Source organism: Diabrotica undecimpunctata, chromosome 2, assembly GCF_040954645.1.
Source record: "Diabrotica undecimpunctata isolate CICGRU chromosome 2, icDiaUnde3, whole genome shotgun sequence".
Lineage (NCBI taxonomy): Eukaryota > Metazoa > Arthropoda > Insecta > Coleoptera > Chrysomelidae > Diabrotica > Diabrotica undecimpunctata.
In genome coordinates, this window is record NC_092804.1 from 3,834,894 (window position 1) to 3,854,794 (window position 19,901).

A 19,901-nucleotide genomic window follows, 5' to 3' on the forward strand; every position below is an offset into this window, starting at 1 on the left:
AAGCCCAAAACAGCTGCCTTAACAAAATTTTTATCAGAAAGCAAAAAATCCTGCTTTCAAAGATTTTGGTAAAAAATCCTTATTCATTGTCATTTATAAACAAGTTATTCCATAAGATTGAAGAAAGAAAACAATAAAACACTAAAATAAAAACATTTTATTTTTAAAGAGCAATAATACCATACGTAAAATTCTTACCAAAAAAATTAAAAGTATGGCAAATAAATACATCACATTTAAAACAATCAACACACTATTCTTATTTCTCTAAGGCATTTGATAGGATGAACAACGTTATTATTATTAAAGTAAACTAGATACTTTACGTTTTTACCCTGGATGATCAGATGGTTCAGGGACTTCTTGAGTGGACGTATTCAAAAAGTATAAATTGGAAACTATTGCTCTGATGTCAATTAAGGTTACTTCTGGTGTGCCACCTCTTTGTTGTTTTGTTTGTAATGACTTAACACATAAATTACAATACATACAGTATGGTGGAAATGAAAGGAATAAATTCGTTATTTCGTAAACCGGAGACTTTAAGGAAAAATCCTGAAACCCGTCGATTTTTATTTTTAAGTAAGCTATTCGTAAGAATACATTTTTATTTTTGACGTCATCTATGAGCGTGATGACGTCACTGCTAAAATTTTTGAATAGAAAGGGGGGTATTGTAATACATCATTTGAAAGGTCTTTTAAATACCTATTCAGCTATATCAATATGTCTAAGTAATTAAAGTTTGTAATTGTTTAAAAAAATAATTAAATTTTTATTATTACAATAAATATTTATTAAGTATTATTCAATAAATACAACGAAACCTAAATTAAGTGCTCAAATTGTTTACCTTCAGCTAAAATACAATGAGAAAGGCGTGCCGCGAACTCTTCTCTAACATTCTCTAAAACTTCCGGAGTTATTTGAACAACCTCATTACGTATTCTTTCTTTCAGTTCATTAATATTTTGTGGTCTATTTTGATACACCTTACTTTTTAAATATCCCCATTAAAAGAAATCAAGAGGAGTCAAGTCAGGTGATCTAGGCGGCCATTCTATTGTTCCTCTTCGACCTATCCACCGATTTGGAAAGACGTTGTTTAAGTAGTTGCGTACCAAGACAGCATAGTGTGGAGGCGCACCATCTTGCTGTAGCCATAAATCATTTCTGTTTGGAAACAACCGGTTCAATTCTGGAAGCAAGAAATTTTGAAGAAATTCTAAATATCGAGGACCTGTTAAGTTTTCTTCGAAAAAGTATGGTCCATATCTATTATTACCACCCAAACATTAATTTTCTCTGGGTATTGAGTACGGTACTTTTGCATCCAGTGTGGATTTTCTGTAGCCCAGTACCGATAAGTTTGACGATTGACATGACCGTTTAGTAGAAATGTAGCTTCATCAGAGAAAATAATCTTTTTTAAAAACATCGGATCTCTGTTATTTCGTTCCATTATAATGTCACAAAATTCATTCGTCTATCAAAATCATCTTCCATAAGTTCTTGTACTAAACGTACTTTGTAGGGATGCCACTTTTCCTTCTTTAGCTGTTTAACAACTGTTGAATGGTTCATGTCATTATCTAATGCTACTTGCCGTGAACTATTATGAGGATTATCTTGAAAAGCTAACAGAACGTCTACTTGTTGGTTTTCAGATATTGGTTTTCTACTACCTTTAGGAAGGTCTTTAACATGACCCGTTTCTCTAAATTTTTTCTCAATTTTGCTTACAGTGGATTGTGAAATTGGTTCTCGACGGGGGTATTTATTATTAAACAATGCACATACTTCTTTCTGCGTACGTGTTTTATCTCCATAACCAATCATTATGAGAATTTCAATTCTTTGCGTTTCAGTTAGCTTCATGTTCAAAGATACAAAGACTTTTTGAATACGTTTACTACAATAATACTATTAATCACTTGACAGAAAGATAATTAAGTTTGAACGTCCAACTATCAATGTTCATATTGATAAGGTAACTAGTTTTTTTAAAAAGGTAAAAAGTAGATAAAAAAGACATTTTATTAAGAGTGATGGCCTTTATAAAATTTATTTCTGGGTGTCAATAATACATCATATCAATACTTAATAAATATTTATTGTAATAATAAATATTTAATAATTTTTTTAAACAATTACAAACATCAAATACTCAGACATATTGATATGGGTGAATAGGTATTTAAAAGACCTTTCAAATGATGTATTAAAATACCCCCCTTTCTATTTAAAAATTTTAGCAATGACGTCATCACACTCACATAGATGACGTCAAAAATAAAAATGTATTGTTACGAATAGCTTATTTAAAAATAAAAATCGACGTGTTTCCCGTCAAATTATTAAATAAATAAATATTCTTCAGAGAATTGATATAAAATAGATATTAGGGTTTATGTTTTTTTTATTTCAATATACATATTTTCCTTTATAAAACTTAACAAAAATAAAACCTAAAGTGTATCAACTAACAATAATTTATTTATTTTAACTTAATGTCTAATTGTCAAAAAACATTTTCCTAAAATGATCAAACCCAAGTCCAATCAAATCTTTGGGAACGTCTGGATTGGGTCGAAGCGATTCGTCGACCCTTAAGGTATCCAACCTATCGAAGTGTTCTTGATATTCCTCATATTTTTTTATCCACGAAGCTAAAACATTTTAAAAGAATCAAATAATTTTATTAGGATATGTACATCATATATAAGTAAATTTCATTTAAACAAGTATTTGGCAGAATTAAACGAAATAAAATTGTAATGCAATGAGAGAGTTGGTAGGTGGCCTGACTAGAATGTGTTTAGAACAGTGGTTCTCAAACTGTGAAGCAACACATTTGGGTCGCGACATATTAAAGAACTAAGAGGTTCGCGAAATGATTTCCAAATGATAATAATTTATTGTTGTCATTATTTCGACCACCTCAACAGCTGCAGGTAGAATCAAATTTTCAGCAATTGTATGTGGCTTACGGACTCTTTCAATTCGATATGCAGCTCTATAGCTTGCTAGTAAAGCTTTTTCATTTGTAGTGGTTGATGATGAAAAAATCTCTTGTTGATTGTGAAGAAACCTTAACTTTCATTCAAAGCTGGCTAAAGCATAAAGCACAACTTTTTTGTCGGGATATTTTCTATTTAAATGACGAATTAATTTCGAGGGCTTCATACTCGGGTTTTTGACCAAACATCTCCACAAATAATGAACTGTGTTTTATCGAAAATAACTGTAAAGACATATTTAAGATCCTCATCACTTTACAATCTGTTCTTCCTTTTATTATTTTCATTTCCAGACGTAAACGGTTCTAACGGTGTTCTTAAAAATTTATCTGTCTAATAAAATACTAAATTTATTTTATTGACAATATTATTAAATGTCGAATGAACTGGGACTCATACAACGAGAGGGTCGCCAACCAATTTTTTTTGCAAAAGAGGTCTTCGATCTAAGAAAGATTGAGAAACACTGGTTCAAAAGAATCATGCTCAGTAGTGCATTCTACAAGAAAAACGAAAGAAAGGGATATGCAGAAAGATGATAAATACCTTCATTACGGAAATTGAGGACCTGGTTTTTAACATATACCACAGGACTATTCAAAGCAACTGCAAATATAATTATCGTAACAGGAACAACAAGGACTTGTACAAATAAGAATTTAATTATTCCATCTATTCCACATATTATATCAGGAGCTTGGAAGCGTAAAAGCGAACTGCAAAAACACGTTTCTGGAAAACTGAGTATAAAGTTTAAAAACAGGTTTTGCTCTCAGTTTTTGAAGTTAGCTCTCAACATTTGAGATTTAGTTACTGCTTTTTGAAGAATACTGAAATCCTTAAACATTTCCCTGGTGACATTAACAACTTGGAATTTGTTCTTTTTTTAGTGTGTGTAATGAAATGGGTATAGTGTTCTTTAGAAAATACCTCACAGTCCTTGATCTTTAATTTACAAATGCTTGTTGTAAATCAATACATACAACTTCAGTATTTTCATCCTGGTTGCATTCGTAGCTTTTCATCATATTCTGAGCAGCTTTCTGCGTTGCTAAATGAACCTTCCATTCAATATCCAATTCAGTTATTCTGGGAGAATTCGGGAATATTCACCAGAAGGAGGCTAAACACCTATATTGAATTCATTGACAAAGATATTTCGATAGTAGGACTATATCACAGGCTGTTCTTCAGGATGTGTGTTTCTTAGTCATTCCATATAAGCTCCATATACTCCAGTAATTGACGAACCCGGCGGCATATACTTTCGAAAAGGACTTTTGGCTCTGCTATAGTGACTGGAAACGGTAACAAGTGAATCAATGTGATTTCTGACCAACTGCTTTCTATATCCAACCATTTTATCTATCTATCTGCTTGTATAAAACAATGCGAACTCTTTTTTCGCTTATGCCATGGATGCTAATAAAGCTTCCGCCTTGTCGTTTTCTCGGCGTTCATTTTGAAAATAAATCAGAAAAAAACAAAACAACTGTAAGACTAATGTAATGTCGGTTTTTTCTTGAAATTCGAGTAAATAAAACTACAACAAGCACACTATGGTACCCAAACACTCAAGAACAACACCTGCGCGTTAATACGGCTACAGAGGAAAAGGGCCGAACCTTGAACGAAACCGCAACGAAAGCCTGTGGGTTCGCCCTTCCTTTTCTTTACGATTATGCAGCTCAGTTTTTAACTTGAAGGGATTGGTATATTTTTTCTTACAGAATTTTAGAAATATGAAGGGCGAAACATGCTTTTATAATATACACAAGCATTCTTTATAGGTTTGTAAGAAAGATGAGACTGTTTTTGAAACGTCCAATTTTCGAGTTCGCCCTTACTCTTCCAAGCTCCTGATATTATATTACTACTTACCTTCTAATTCATCCATGCATTTTTCGTTGCCACCGTAATCTTTTGGAAGCAATTCCGATGGAAACCGTTGTCTGAAACTGTCTACAGTATGATGTATATGTAACTAAAAGAAAATACATTTAAATGTTATTTCTGCCTGAACTAGTTCCCTTTGTATTTTATGTGTGAGACCATATATTGGCCAAACTTATAGCAATCTTGTGAAGTCATTAATTAATATTTAATATTTAATATTTTAAAAATGAGCGCCACAATAAGTTAAATGTGAGTACATTTAGAGCAAACAGAGCATATCTAGTGTCTAACCCTTTTGTAAACCCCCACCGTGTGTCGCTAATATCAAGTATCAGCTTCGGGTATGGGGCTCTTATATTTTCCATTTCTTTACATTGTTCCTTAATCGATATTTCTTTGGTGTCTTTTATTTTTTTATTATTCTATTTAGTTATTTGTATTTCTCTAGACAGTCTTTTATTTCTCGTCCTTGGTCTCTTGTGTCATCCATACTTTGTTTCTCTTGCTTGTTAAATATTTATTATCCACTGCTTTTATCGTTATACTTCACTGGCATTTATTTTTCCTTTATTATTTTCAGAATCTGGTCATTATGTGTCACAAATTCTCATTATTTCCCATAAGGCATTTTTTATTCGCCGAGAATAAGCTTTCTACATTCCATGTAGTAATTTTTAAAGCTTCTATTTGCTTATTTTTAATAGAGTTTATGGATTTCCTAAGCGGCTATGATCTTTTAAATATATGCGCGTCCACTCCTCCAAAATTATTAAAGTTTGTACGATCGAAGCGTAAATTTGTACTTCGCGCATGCATGACTCATAGCTAGACTTCGGCAAATATGCAAATAAAAATGTAGAAAATATGCGCATAAATATGCACGTGTTTACCCGAAAATATGCAAATATTTTACAAAATATGCATACAAATAAATAAAAAAATCGTAAAATAGTAACAATTTTATTTAAAAAAAAAGTGTACATAACTAAATATTTCCTACTATTCATTAAGATTTACATTTATTTTAAGTAACTACATCATTTTTAAGTATGAATAAACTTATTTAGAATTATGGTAACAATAAATGACCAAGTGGTGTTCAAAATTTTCTAACAAAAACTTGTGGCTTCTGTCTGAGTACATATATTTATATATAGAAAAACTTCGTTCAACATCAACTGATGTAACGGGAGCATTTTTCAAACTAACCAAAACATTTGGTTCTAAATTAATTGTTTCCGAAATATTTCCAGCTAGAACACTGACTACTTCAGAAAGAATATGGTAACCTTTATTTTTTTCCATAGTAGCTTCAAATTGTTTTAAAATATCTTTTCCAATATTACCTCTAACGTTCCGACAACACGACGCAAATTCTTTTATTAATGCTGTACTTTCTAACAATGACAGTTTTGGTGATTCTAACTGAGTAATTGTTTTTTGAACAAAACTAAAATTTGATTTTATAAATGAAAGTTCTTGTTGAAGCAAGTTACTCTGAAAAGTTTGTTTAGAATCCAAAAGAGATTGGGAACTTTCATCTGTTAACGTATCAATTATGTTCTTTATTTTAACAAAATGATCTGCATAAAAATTAGCTGCTTCTAACCATGTTCCCATCGCGTTAAAATAGGTTGTGGTGGAACAGGAATGTTAGGTAGCATTTCTTTATAAAGTTGAATTCTTATAGGAGATTTAAGAAATACTTTTTTGACACTGGACACATGGTATTTACAAGAGGAAACTTTTTTCGTATTTCCTCTGCAACTCTGTTTAATCCATGCGCTACACAAGTAACATGTATTAAATCTGGGAAAAATATTTTTAAATTTTGTCCTGCTTTCACCATATAAGGAGCAGCATCCGATAAAATAAGCAGTAATTTATTAGAAGGAATAGTTGTCGGAAGAAAAAAAGTTGCTAATGTTTCTTGTATAAAACGCGAAATTGTTAAAGCATTTGTTTTCTCAAGTTGCTGGCATGAAATAAGATGAGATTTTGGTAAGGTATCGTCTTTAAGAACACCAATCAATAAATGAGCAATATACTTTCCTGAGGAATCAGTGGTTTCGTCTACAGATATGTAAAAATAATTATCTGCAATTTCTTCCTTAATATTAATTAACACCGACGAGTATAGCCCGTTCACATTATTTCTTCTTAGAGACCGATCACTTGGAACATTAAGTTTGCAATATTTTTTTAGAAACGAACTAAAATTTACATTTGCTAATTTTGAAAGCGGTATGTTTGCAGACACTAATGCGCGACACAAGTCTTCATTAAAAGTTTCTTGCTCATCTAATTTTTTTGAAGTAGATTGGAAACATTTAGCCATTGAAGTTTGATGTTTTCCTCCTATTTTTCCTTTTTTTGCAATGTGTGAAGCAGTTCTCACATGTTGGTCTATCTGAAATTTCTTCTCACATGCTATCTATAAATAAAAATAAAAACCTTTATTTTAACCCAACCTTTGAAATATAAAAATATACAAGGTGTTTTTGGTGAATCAAATAACTGGTTTGGAAAAAAAACACTCGCTAAGTGTTTTAAATGCAGTATTAATCCACAAATTAGTTTTTGTTACTAACCATTAGTACATCATATAACTTATTTTAAAATTCAACAAAAGTTTTTTTTTTGTTAATTCAATTACAATAAAAATAATTGTGTTTTAGAATAGCTGACTTCATAAAAAAAAGTAAAGGTGAAAAATTTTTCTAAATACACACCATTGTATTGTACCATGGACAATTTTTTCTCACTAAAGGAAGCTATTTTTCATTTAAAAACAACCTACGAGTACTAAATTTCAAGTAAATACGTTTATTGGTTTTAAAGTTATTGTTGTTATTAACTAAAAGAATTTAATTTTTTTTAATTTTAACACCCTGTATCTCGAAAAGTAAATAAGTTTGACCCCTCATTAACCAGGGGCGGCTGGTCCTATGAGGCAGGTGAGGCAGTGCCTCACCAGTATCAATCGACTATTTACGTTCTTTAACTACAATTTAACTTTTTGGAATTTTCTAAATAACTTTATTTTCATTATGATAAAAAATTAAAATATGTACACCCCTGATGTCTTATCTTTGTATATTTCTTCATAATCTACGGGCCGGACAAGGGACAAGCTTAAACCACAAAATATTAAATAAACAACGGCTCCATTTTCCGCGCCAGCTTCTAATATATCATCTGTGCATCTCATTCTCTCTTTAAAAATTATAGCCGCCGAGGCAAGCCTCACGGCATTGCTCTGTCTGACATATTAGACATCACATTATCTAGCGAAATTCAACATGATTTATTTATTTTCTGCCCACGATTTCACCGAACAAGAGAGGCATGCCGCTCTGGTTTGGTGTAGTTCTTTTAATTAGCAGCGTTGCCGTTTGGGTACAAAGGTACCCAATTCGCTACATTTTTTCCCTCGGGGTATAAAAGTACATTTTAAATAAAACATAGATTTTTATTTGAAAATTGTAACAACATTGTTATGTTGTAGTAGAGTATTTTCCTTTAGTAGATGTTACTATACATATTGTTCTATTGTTTTCCGATTTAACAAAAAATATTTTTTTTCTATGCATTTACCAGATTGGTAACATTGGTACATTTTGGAACATTTCTGCAAAATTGTTGTAGTAAGAGTAAGTAGTAGTTAAATTACTTCCTGTTGACCTCTTTGTGCGGCAGGATCACGTTTGACGTATCTCGTGTTGTTTTTCATTAAAAAAACAGTAAGATTACATGTTATATAATAAGTGCAGTGCAATTCTAATTAAGTTTTTTTAATAATTTTGGTGGGTTTGTTTTTGTCTGCAGGATTTTCGGTTTTAGTGAAAAATGGATTTAGCACCGAGCACTTCGTCACAACTTTCCCAGGTAAATGTAAATATTCGTAATACTTGTGATCTCGTAAATTTTTTAGTCAATCAGCAGAATTTTTCAAGTCATTCATATGAAGATAAATTATATATAGTTAAAGTCGTAAAACGACCTATTCCAGATTTAAGTAAACATCTTGTTTCTATCGGTGGCGTCGGAAAACCAAATCGGGGATTTCAAAATGCATGGTACGAAAAGTTTGACTGGCTTACGGGTAGTATAACATTAAATAAATTGTTTTGTTGGCCATGCATTTTATTTGCCACAGCTAATACTAGCGACAAAGTTTGGTTCAAAAGTGGTTATAGTGATTTGAAAAATTTGTCTCGGAGTCTATTGTTACACAATAAAAGTTCTCAACATATTACATCGAATTGCAAGCTTACTCTTATGAGAAAACAAAAGCAAAATATCGCCACAGCACTAGACAATTCGCGTAAAATAGATATTGAAAATTTCAATGCTAGGGTTAAAGAAAATCGGCAAATTTTAAAAAGCCTTATAGATATTATGTTACACCTCTGTATGCAAGAGTTACCGTTTAGGGGGCATGATGAATCTAATGAATCTTTAAATCGCGGGAATTTCAAAGAGCTAGTTGTTCTTGTTAGTAAATTTGACGCTTTTATCTCACGATACGAGATTTCATGATAAACCGGAGTAAGTCGCTTAACGACACCTTGGGTATCATTTAAGTTACATTTATGAGCACCCTATTACACATGGTGCTCATAAATACAGCTCAATCGCGGACTTTTTCAAAAAGCAGTCAGCCCTTATGTTGCACCTTCAGTACACATAAGGGAGGGTGGAGGAGGGCTTAGGAGAGCTTTGAGGTGAGGATGACTTTTGTTGATCCGCGCGCGTATCGTCAGAAGTCCTTCTCACGCCAAGTCATTGTTTGCTGGCGCGAGCAATGCCTCCTTAGCCGGGTATGACTGGAGCAAAGAGAAGCTAACCATAATAATAATAATTTTCCTTAAGTGTAGTGTGCCTCACCATCTTGTACTATCACGAGCCGCCCCTGTCATTAACTATATCGTTTTGTTCAATTTTTCGAGAAGTATCTACGGTCAAACGTTGTAAGTGTCATTTGGAAACACCCTGTATGTATGAAATATTAGATATTTAATAGAAAATATTAGATACTTACAATTTTGCCACAGACTGAACAATAGATTTTTCCCATATCCATAGACAGCTCTTTATAAGGTTTAATCCAAGTTGAAGCACTGGTTGTTTTAGGCATTTTAAAATCACAATATTCCTTTTTATTACGCACAACGAGTGTTTACGCTTTGAATATCAAAACAAAAATGATTTACAAATCTGAGCATAAAAATCTGAACTTTTATGCACTTTATGCAAACTTTTATACAAATATGCCAAAATATGAAATATTTGCATAAAATATGCACAATATGCAAAATATGCAATATGCATATTTGCCGAAGTCTACTCATAGCCGTTTAGAAAATTCACTAACTCTACACGGATTTCTTCTCAGAGTTACAACCGAGGAAGCCCTATATATAAAAAGATTTGTACTTACCCTGCTAAAAAAGTCTGCCCTCATAACCGCTCTTAATATATTCATTATTATCTGAAAAAATGGTGGACAGTTGATAAAATGTACTTCTTTTAATCGCTCACCTAGTCCATTCTAAAAAAAAAAAGATTAAACTTGTGTAATATGTTCATCTTCTGTTATATTTTTCCTTGATCTAAATCCTAATAGTGGTCTGAAAAGTTACGAGCCTTACATCATGAGAATTTATGCTTTTAAAGTTTATTCTGGAACTTATATCTATAACCCATAACGTCAATACATTCCGTACGTTCTTTTAATGCTGTTATCAATTCTCTTTAATGTGCTAGAACGACTTCTTGATTGGATGAAAAGCGCTATCTAGCGAGGAAAACCTTCAATTATTAGAATAGATATATACTAGCGGACCAACTCGACATCGAGTTTTTTAAATGAAATTTTTATTTTGCGAGAAAAATTAAGAGATCAATACAAACAATATAAGCAAGAATATACATAACATTCATCAATAATAATGCAAGTAAAAAGTGTATTAAATATCACGAAATATTTCGTCGAAAACAATGTTTTTTGTTACAATGTTATCATTTAGCAGTTAATTTTGCATGCTGATCACGAATCCGGTGTCAGATTTGCTCTATCTTGACATTTAATGCTCGTTTCCGGTAACTTCCGGTGTCGGATCGCAACCGAAAGTACATATTTAGATTCGTCTCGATGAGACCTTTCGATCCATATATACATTGTGGGGTCTAAAACTTAAAGTAAATTTTAACTTCCGGTCATATCAAAACCGGAAGTGAATTTTTGTACCAAAAGTATATCTTGACAATCTCATACGTAATACTAATAATATTCCGAAAAAATATTTTAATTATCTAATATGGTTTTTGAGTAAAGTGGTGGACAAGAAAAGGGCTTAGCGTTTTAGTATATAAGATGTACAAGACAGCCAAATCTGAGAAAAAAGTTGGGTGTTGCAGCACTTCTTTGTGCAGATTCCTCAATTTCCCTATTTCCAAGACCCTTTTGTAGACATATGCATTATTCTGATTAAAAGAAAAGTTTTTTAAGCCAGGTCTGTTTGTAGAAATACTAGCTTTCAGTTTAATTCAAAATTAACAGAAGTAATTTACAGTTAATTTTCTCGATAGTCAATTAGAAAAATTACATTTGCATCACAAAACACCGACATGACATTTTCCGTCCTTTTCAAGTCGAAGGGCCATTTTCTATCTACCGCTTATATTGCTTTATACAAAATAAAATCACTTTTGTTTTTCTTAAAGAGTGCCAAGCGTTTTTCGGAAAGTGTCATTCGAATGGGTTTGTGGTTTCTAGTAAACACACACAACAAACCTTCTTGCACAAAGTTTTCTCATGTTTATTTCTCGAAGCATGTTATAAAAACTTTTATACGCCAATCTTTCAATAACATATCAAACGCTTTATCGATAATTTTCGAAATGGTTGGTTTTTTTGTCCTCCTTAACGTGAATTATCTTGGATAGTGATGTAAATGTCTTTTTTTGCTAATGCTTCTTTCGGGTATTTCCTGGCTCTTTACCGCGTGTTTTTTTGTAGTGGTTGTATATGGAATTGCAAGTGTTGATTGCTACCATTGGTGGATGGATAGTTTGGTGTTCAGTGGTGGAGGTAGGAAGAACAGAGAAACAAGGATATAATATTGTTAAAACGGTTCTTTTCATAATTGTGTTATAAGGTGGAGAATTAGAGAAACTATCTTATTAGAAATATTATTAAAGACCGAAGTGAGATTTTTAACTAATCACTATAAAAACGAATAGTTTCCTCCACGATATCAGGTATTGATATCGTAGATATCAATACCATAAATCAATACCAACAAATGATCATCAGCAGACCCTTAAAACTTTAGTCGAAAAATCCATCGAATAGAACAGACCCCTTGTTCTTATTTTTGTTGACTTCTACAAAACTTTTGACATATTGGAAACAGTCGTTATCTTAAAATCACTATCATAATGCAGAATAGACCACAGATATCTTCTTCTTCTTCTTCACTGGCTTACAACTCGGGGCGAGTCTTCGCCGCATCCACTATTGCCCTCCATCCTCTACGATCTTGCGCTTGTATTTCCCATTGTTGTACCCCAATCCTATATAAATCAGCTTCAACATCATCCTTCCATCTTTTTCTCGGTCGGCCTACTGATCTACCATCTGATCACAGATATGCGAATGTTATTCGAAATATATACGATAATCTGACAACAACTCTCACTCTGCACTCTCAGTGTGGAGAAGAAAGTGCTGCAATATGGGCATCCCAATCGGAGATGATAGATTGTACACGATACACTTCGCTGACGACCAAGCCATTCTAGCTGAAGACGAGAGTGATGTAGGCTACATGCTTAGAAAACTGGAAGATGAGTATACCAAATGGGGCCTCACAATTAATATACAAAAAACTGAGTACTTAGTTGTAGAAGAAAAACCAGAAAGCCTACAAATCGAAATGGGAACTATAAAACCAACAGACAATTTTAAATACTTGGGAGTCCAAATAACATCAAAAGCAGGAAGTAGCGAAGAAATACACTCCAGGATTGGCCAAGCAAGATCAGCCACCAGACAGCTACACGGACTATTATGGAATAAAAAAATAACAAAAGAAAATAAAAGAAGAATCTATAAAACAATAATAGAAAGTATTGGGCTGTACGGCGCCGAACTCTGGGAAATAAACCAAAGAAACAAATCAAAAATTAATGCCATGGAAATGAACTACTGGAGACGATGTTGCCAGCTCACTAGACTTGATAGGGTGAGAAACGAAGATATTCGGAGAGAAAAGGAAATCGATCTAGACATAATAGACACAATCGAAGCCAAAAGACTTAACTGGTATGGACACCTTCAGAGAATGCCTGAAAATAGATGGCCAAAAAAAATAGAAGAATGGACTCCGCCAACTAGAAGAAAACGAGGTAGACCAAGACGATCCTGGAGAGCGATGTCGACGATGCAATGACCGCCAGAGATTTAACAACTGAAGATTGCTTCGACAGAAAACGCTGGAAATTAGGATGCGAGAAGCGGCGCTAGCTGTAGAAGACTCGCTTGTTATATATATATATATATATATATATATATATATATATATATATATATATATATATATACATATATATATATATCTGACAACAACTGTAAACCTTCATTGCATGACTGAGAAGATAAATAAAACATTTAAACGATTAGGGTGGGACTTAAAAGGGTATTGACATGGATGGAAAAAAACTAAATCATCTCAGATAAGCCGATGACATTGTTCTCGTAACAGGAGAGGTTATGTTCAACAATGAATAAATTAGGACTCATTAATGATGATGATGACATTGTCCAAAGATGAGTAGTGTGTTTTTAGGACGTTTTGGCCATGAATACTTTTTCAGGTAAGCTCAGAAAGTCTTTTTTGTACGATAGGAAAGTTCGATAGTCCATGTATTTTCGTTGAGCGTTAGTCATAGCATTTGTAGTTTGCTTTACGCATAATTGTTCTTTTCAAAATTAGCAGCTTGTGTGATAGGTCGTAAATGAGCAGACAGCAACTATTTCCTCTGTACTCGATCCAACAAACCAGTACCATAGAATGCTAATTCAGGACCAATGCGGATTCTAGTCCTTCTTATTGGTCTGATTTTAACGTACGAGATATTAAATGAAAGGGGAAGGGATAGTGAATGCGACGACATAGAAAAATTAAACATGGTGGCATTGCCAAACGATCATTAGGTCATATCTTCGTTGCTATTATTCTGATTTTAACGTACGAAGTGTCAAAGAAAAAAGGAGACAAAAAGAGGAGAAAAAAAAAAAAAAAAAAAAAAAGAACAAAAACAAAGAAATTGAAAAATTAACACAGCGACATTGCAAAACGGACATTATGTCATATGGCACTCATTGGTCTAGAATCCGCCTTATATCCCTACTACTTTTATTTGGATTAGGTGTCATCTATCTTCTGTACCGTCTATCGGTATACTTTAGGTGAGTTTGAGAGTAAATTTCTGACATCTTCATCTCACGATATTGTTACAAAAGCAATGTTGCCTGCCTAAACTACTATGAATGTATTTGTTCGTCTGAATTTGGGAAATTAATGTTGTATATCTTGTAGAGTGTTAGTGCAAGAACATTGAGGAACTCCTGCAGTGAGGTGATTTTTTACCTAAACGTTTAAATTTAGATTTAAATCTATGAAACAGGTCGAAAACTTGTCAGCCCACTCTAGTATTTGTCTGTAATTTTTGTATATACATACCTCAGATATTTTACTGGAATTAACTGCGAACATTGGAGTAATTTTTAGAAGATGGCCTAGTGTCATGTGCTCTAAATCATAAACTACGATATAGTTCAGCATCAAACACTCGTGTATTTTAACCTCGTGTGCATTGACTAGAGCTCCAAGCCACCAGTGTGGGTCCAAGTTTACTGGTATGTTTTCCCTCATTTTGAACAAAATAACACCGTACAGGTCATCGTACAATTTTGGCAATGGAACAATTTGACTGAAAATATTAGATTAAATAAATGTAAGAAGATGAAAACTTTCGTAAGAAATACGTACGCTGAGTCGATCGCCGCCTTCTGCTCTGGCGATTTGGGATTTGAGGTGTCAAAAATAGCGGTAAGCGTGCTCCTTGATGTATAAAATTGGTCTATCCTTGTTTTTGCTGATTCTAAGTTAAAGGTATTATTTACTACGTAGAATTCAATTTTTTTAGTACCTAAAAAGGTATAAATATATATAAAAGCTACACTACTTCTAAATCTACGTTTGGGGTAAAAAAATCAGTAGTTTGTACTAAAATAGAGAAGAAACACATAAAAAAATGAAAGTAAAGAAAATGTATAAGTTCTATTAGTTTTATTTGACCAAGATGATTGTACGAAAATATACAGCTTAAAATTTATTTTAAAGAAAGAGATCATAAAGAATAATATTTATGTATTATTAGACATAGGCCTTCCTCAAAAGTAGTCACTCTCTTTTTGTGAGTTTGTGAGTTTGTATTCAGAGCACATTCGAAATAATTGACAAAAACATTCTTGTTTAAATTAAATGGAAATTACAAAAAACGAATCGTCAGGTCCTTCGCCGGCAGTTGCAACACCAAAAACAACACCATCGAACATTGAACAGAAGGTAATAGTAATATGAAATAGAAAAAATACTATAAAAGGTATTAGGGGACTTTCTAAATTTTCAAAAAAATTCTTTTTGATTTTTTACGTAAAGCATTCCTTAGTATCACAGAAATACTGCCCTAAGAGTTTATTAGGAAATTCGAAATAAAAATTAAATTATTTATAACGGTAGGCTAAAACTCGTTTGTATACAATAAAGCACGCCCCGCTTCACCTGTGCACCTGCAACTCGACAGTTCCTTTTGAAAAATTATAAAACGATCACGAGTCTTTTATATTATTGAAATTTATCGAAAATTGTTATTTTGAAAATCGGAAAAAATATGGATTTATCTAGTGGTCATTTAAAATGCAGTCGAAGTAAGGAGACACATTGAATTAAGCATAATATGAAAAGAAAATTCAAAGGTAATCAGTTTATTGCAGAAATATATTCTGAATTACACTGTTCCTCGGCAAAGTTGGAGTTAAAAATGCAAATTGGAATAAAAATTGGAGAAATAGCAACTAGTTGGTGGGAAAATATCGACGAAGCTCATACTGCGCAAGTCAATAGAAGGAGACATCAAAAGAGGGCAGAGTTATGAAAAAAAAGCTTTGGTCGACCATTTTCAGCTTTCACTGGACAGTGCAATATGCACCAGGAATCGCTGATTAGAGGTAAAACAATAAATATGTCTATTTTATTCTATAAAATTACAGCAACAATACTTTAAACGCATTTTCCTCGAAATAAAATTTTTCAAACCTGGAAGACATTTTTCTCAAAATCTACAAAACCAATCTTAGTAAACTAATTTTTTTTTATTCTTTATATATACGACTACTAAATAAATCTGTAAAAAGTAAAAAAAAAAAACCTATCTTTTTAGTACAGGGTAAATTCTCCCCAAAACAGGCGTTTTTTCGAGCTTATTATGAAAAGCCTTATAAATATAAAAAAAAATTAACATTTTAATGGTTTGTTTATTAGTTTTAAGTCTCACAAATTGAATCATGTTGGAATTAAAAAAGAAATTGTTACAGAAAACCAGAAAAGTGTCTCTCAAATTAAAAAGCATCTTTTGGAATACGCCCTCTGCAGTGGTGAAAAATAACTAAAAGTGTCAAAAATTTCATTTTTGTATACCTTAAAACCTACTTAACAAGAAGTAGAAAATATTATAACAATAAGTATTATATATTTTTTGTTTTTTAATATTTAAAAATTGTCTGTTTTTCTATTTAGAAATTAAAAGTCTCCTTAGAAAGAGGTGGTTCCTGCCTTCAAGTTATCAATAAATATATCAAAGCTAATTAGAAAGTAGATTCGAAAAAATTTTAACCGTTGTGACATGTTAAAGTAATTACTATTTAAATGGGAATAAGCCACAATTAAAGGTTAAAGTACGTTTATTGACGTTTCAATTTCCACTTCCGAAATTATTTGGGAAATCATTCTCAAAATACAAACATTAGTAAATCAATTTACTAATGTTTGTATTTTGAGAACGACTTCCGAAGTAGAAATTGAAACGTCAATAAACGTACTTTAACCTTTAGTTGTGGCTTATTCCATTTAAATAGTAATTACTAATAAAAGCTGCCGTTACTATTGGATCATTGGTGAAAACGAAAGGAAAAGAAGTTTCAAGATCTTTAAGTTAATGTCTACCTCATCGTCGGCTTCTAGTTCAAGAGAAAAAATAGCTAGACAAATGGCTAAGAAGCTACATTAAAGACACAGAGAAAACCGACCGAGAGAAAAAAAGAAAAATTAATACTGCGTCATCTTTCGTGCATTTTTGACTTGCTTGTCTAATTTATTGCAACTTTTTAAATAAAGAATACATCAATTTTAAAGTTGGACACTGACATCATATAATTTTTTTTATTTAAAACACCTATACGACTTCAGTCACGTAGGGTTGTTATTGGAATGACAAACACAAATTGACGACCTCAAAATGATTTGAGGTCGTCTGAAATTTCATGCATTTGGAATTTCAAAATGCTGCAACTGAAAAGGAACATATATATCACAGGTATTAGCAAAACAAGATAGAGGGAAACAAAAAAATATATAGGTAGGGTTGTCGGAACGAAGCAAACATGATTTGAAGGCAAACATATCAGCCATCATGGGAGACGTTTACTAGTCAAATTGAAAATGATGTATATAGAAACAAACTTTTTCTTACAAAAAGCTAAAACAAAAAGTAACACTTGATGTAACACTTCTTCTTCTTAAGGTGCCATGCATTTCTGCGTAGGCGTCCACCGTACATCGTCTTGTCAGGTGAGATGTTAAATAATTCTGTTTTTAGCAGCATTGCGAAGCATTTCATAGCTAATCCAGCTAATCTAGCTGATGTAACACTATGAACACACTTAGAAAAAATATACCGTTCATTTCGAATTCATTAACAATAACAATTGATGCAGTCCTATGAAAATCTATGGTATAAATTTAGCAGTTGTATAGAAGATAAGTTTAATATACATAGCTGCCATACAAGAAATGAGGTGGATTGAAAACAATATCATGGAAAAAAGAAACCATACGATTTTTTACAGCTGCAATCCTAAAGATCATATCTTGGTCACTGGATTAATAGTAAGCAAGAAAGTAGAATATATAATAAGAAGTTTCAGAGCCATTAGGCCTAGAATGTTTATTTTAAGATTTAGAGGGCGTTTCTTCCATTACACTCCAATTAATTAGCACACTTTGACAGAGGAAAGAGAAGATGAATATGAAGAGTTTTATGATAAATTAAAGTTGGCATACTAGTCATGCCCAAAAAATGATATTATGGAGACCTAAACGCAAAATTTGTAAAAGAACAGCAGTTCCAACCCACAAATGGTAAGCACAGTCTCCATGAGTCATCAAAGAACAATGGAAATAGGTTAATAAGCCTAGCAATATCACTTAACATGGTGATTTCCAGCACATACTTCGTTTGAAAACATATACACAAAGCCACCTGGAAATAACTAGAGGACTTACTGTAAATAATAGATCATGTTAATGTAGACTCAAGACACCAATCACTACTCGGTCGAAAGTAAGGTAAGGGCCATAACTTCATACATAAAAATGAAAATAGGTTCTAAGCATGAACGATACAATGTAGAAAGTAGAAAATGTAGAAAAACATAATAAAAGAAGCAGCTGAGGAAGTACTTGGTATGGAAGGTAAACAAAGAACAGAAACGAATGACTGATTTAAGACAGAATGTCAGATTATAATAGATTTAACAACTACGTAAAGAAGAAAAGAAAATCTATCGAAGGCGAAGCCCCAAAAAAGGTTGTCGAGTCAGTGATGATGATGAAGATGACTTTTAGTACAAATTTCATGTGGAATCGACCACATAAGAATTCCAGTATCACAACACCAATTTATTTATTTCATAACAACTTCTTAATTCTAATCTTCAGATTTGATCAATATTGTTAATCTGGCTAAAGTTCAGTATATAAGAGCTGGAGCTGGTTAAAGCTTGTCTATTTATAAAATATAACATTAATGACATCAATATTAGACTTGACAGAACTATTAGGTTTCGATAACAAATAAAAGTTTGGAATAAAACATAAAGAAATATTATTGTAGTGAATATAAGTAATTATTCTGAAGGAGGAAGTATATAAAAGTATATAACATTTACTACGTTCTTCTAGTTAATCGATAAAAGAAGGAAAAATCCAATATAATTCTGTCTAAAGATGTGTTATAGAAATTCAGCAAATTTAAAAAATCAAAAGTATTACTTTTCAATAAACATATTTTTACTTACTTGGAACTTCTGGAAGATGCGGTTGAGTTTTGAACCAACTTTTCATCAACTTCACACTCTCAGCCAAATCTTCCTCAGTCTTGCCTAAATATTTCAAAATTACTTCTCTGTGTTTAGTTGTTAGATCGTCCTGAGTATTTTTATCCATTTTGGCAAGTTTTAATTTAGCTGGTTAAGTCATTATTAGCGAATTTTCAATTAAACAAATGTTACAGGCAGTATTTCCGGAACTGAATCGATAATTTTGGATAAAAGATTTTATCAACACAGAGAAATCAGGGTTAAGGAGATAAGACCTGCTGTGGTTGTGTCAAAATTTAGGACGTTGTAATCGCGTGATCGGAATGTGTTTTTATAACAAACCTTCCTACGCGTATGTACACAAATATAAAGCAAATGTGAATAATGCTGCAGTCAACAATCAACACATGATTGGTCGTCTTATTAAATATTACTTAAACTACAGTTAATTGTACTGAAGAACCTCTGAAATGAAAAACAGATAATGCCGGAAAGCTGTATAATATTCTTCGACAAATTATGATATGTAAAATTTA

General features: G+C 32.3%; 1 protein-coding gene across 1 annotated transcript; it reads right to left on the minus strand.

The window, feature by feature from the left end:
- Nucleotides 1-2,401: 2,401 nt before the first annotated feature.
- LOC140433143 (retinol-binding protein pinta-like) lies at nucleotides 2,402-19,589 on the minus strand. Its single transcript, XM_072521191.1, has 6 exons — nucleotides 19,345-19,589; nucleotides 14,978-15,137; nucleotides 14,669-14,918; nucleotides 10,360-10,470; nucleotides 4,902-5,004; nucleotides 2,402-2,669 (listed from the first exon to the last, which is right to left on the minus strand). The coding sequence occupies exons 1-6, from the start codon at nucleotides 19,490-19,492 to the stop codon at nucleotides 2,515-2,517; spliced, it is 927 nt and encodes a 308-aa protein (XP_072377292.1). The 5' UTR covers nucleotides 19,493-19,589; the 3' UTR covers nucleotides 2,402-2,514.
- Between the last annotated feature and the right edge of the window lie 312 nt (nucleotides 19,590-19,901).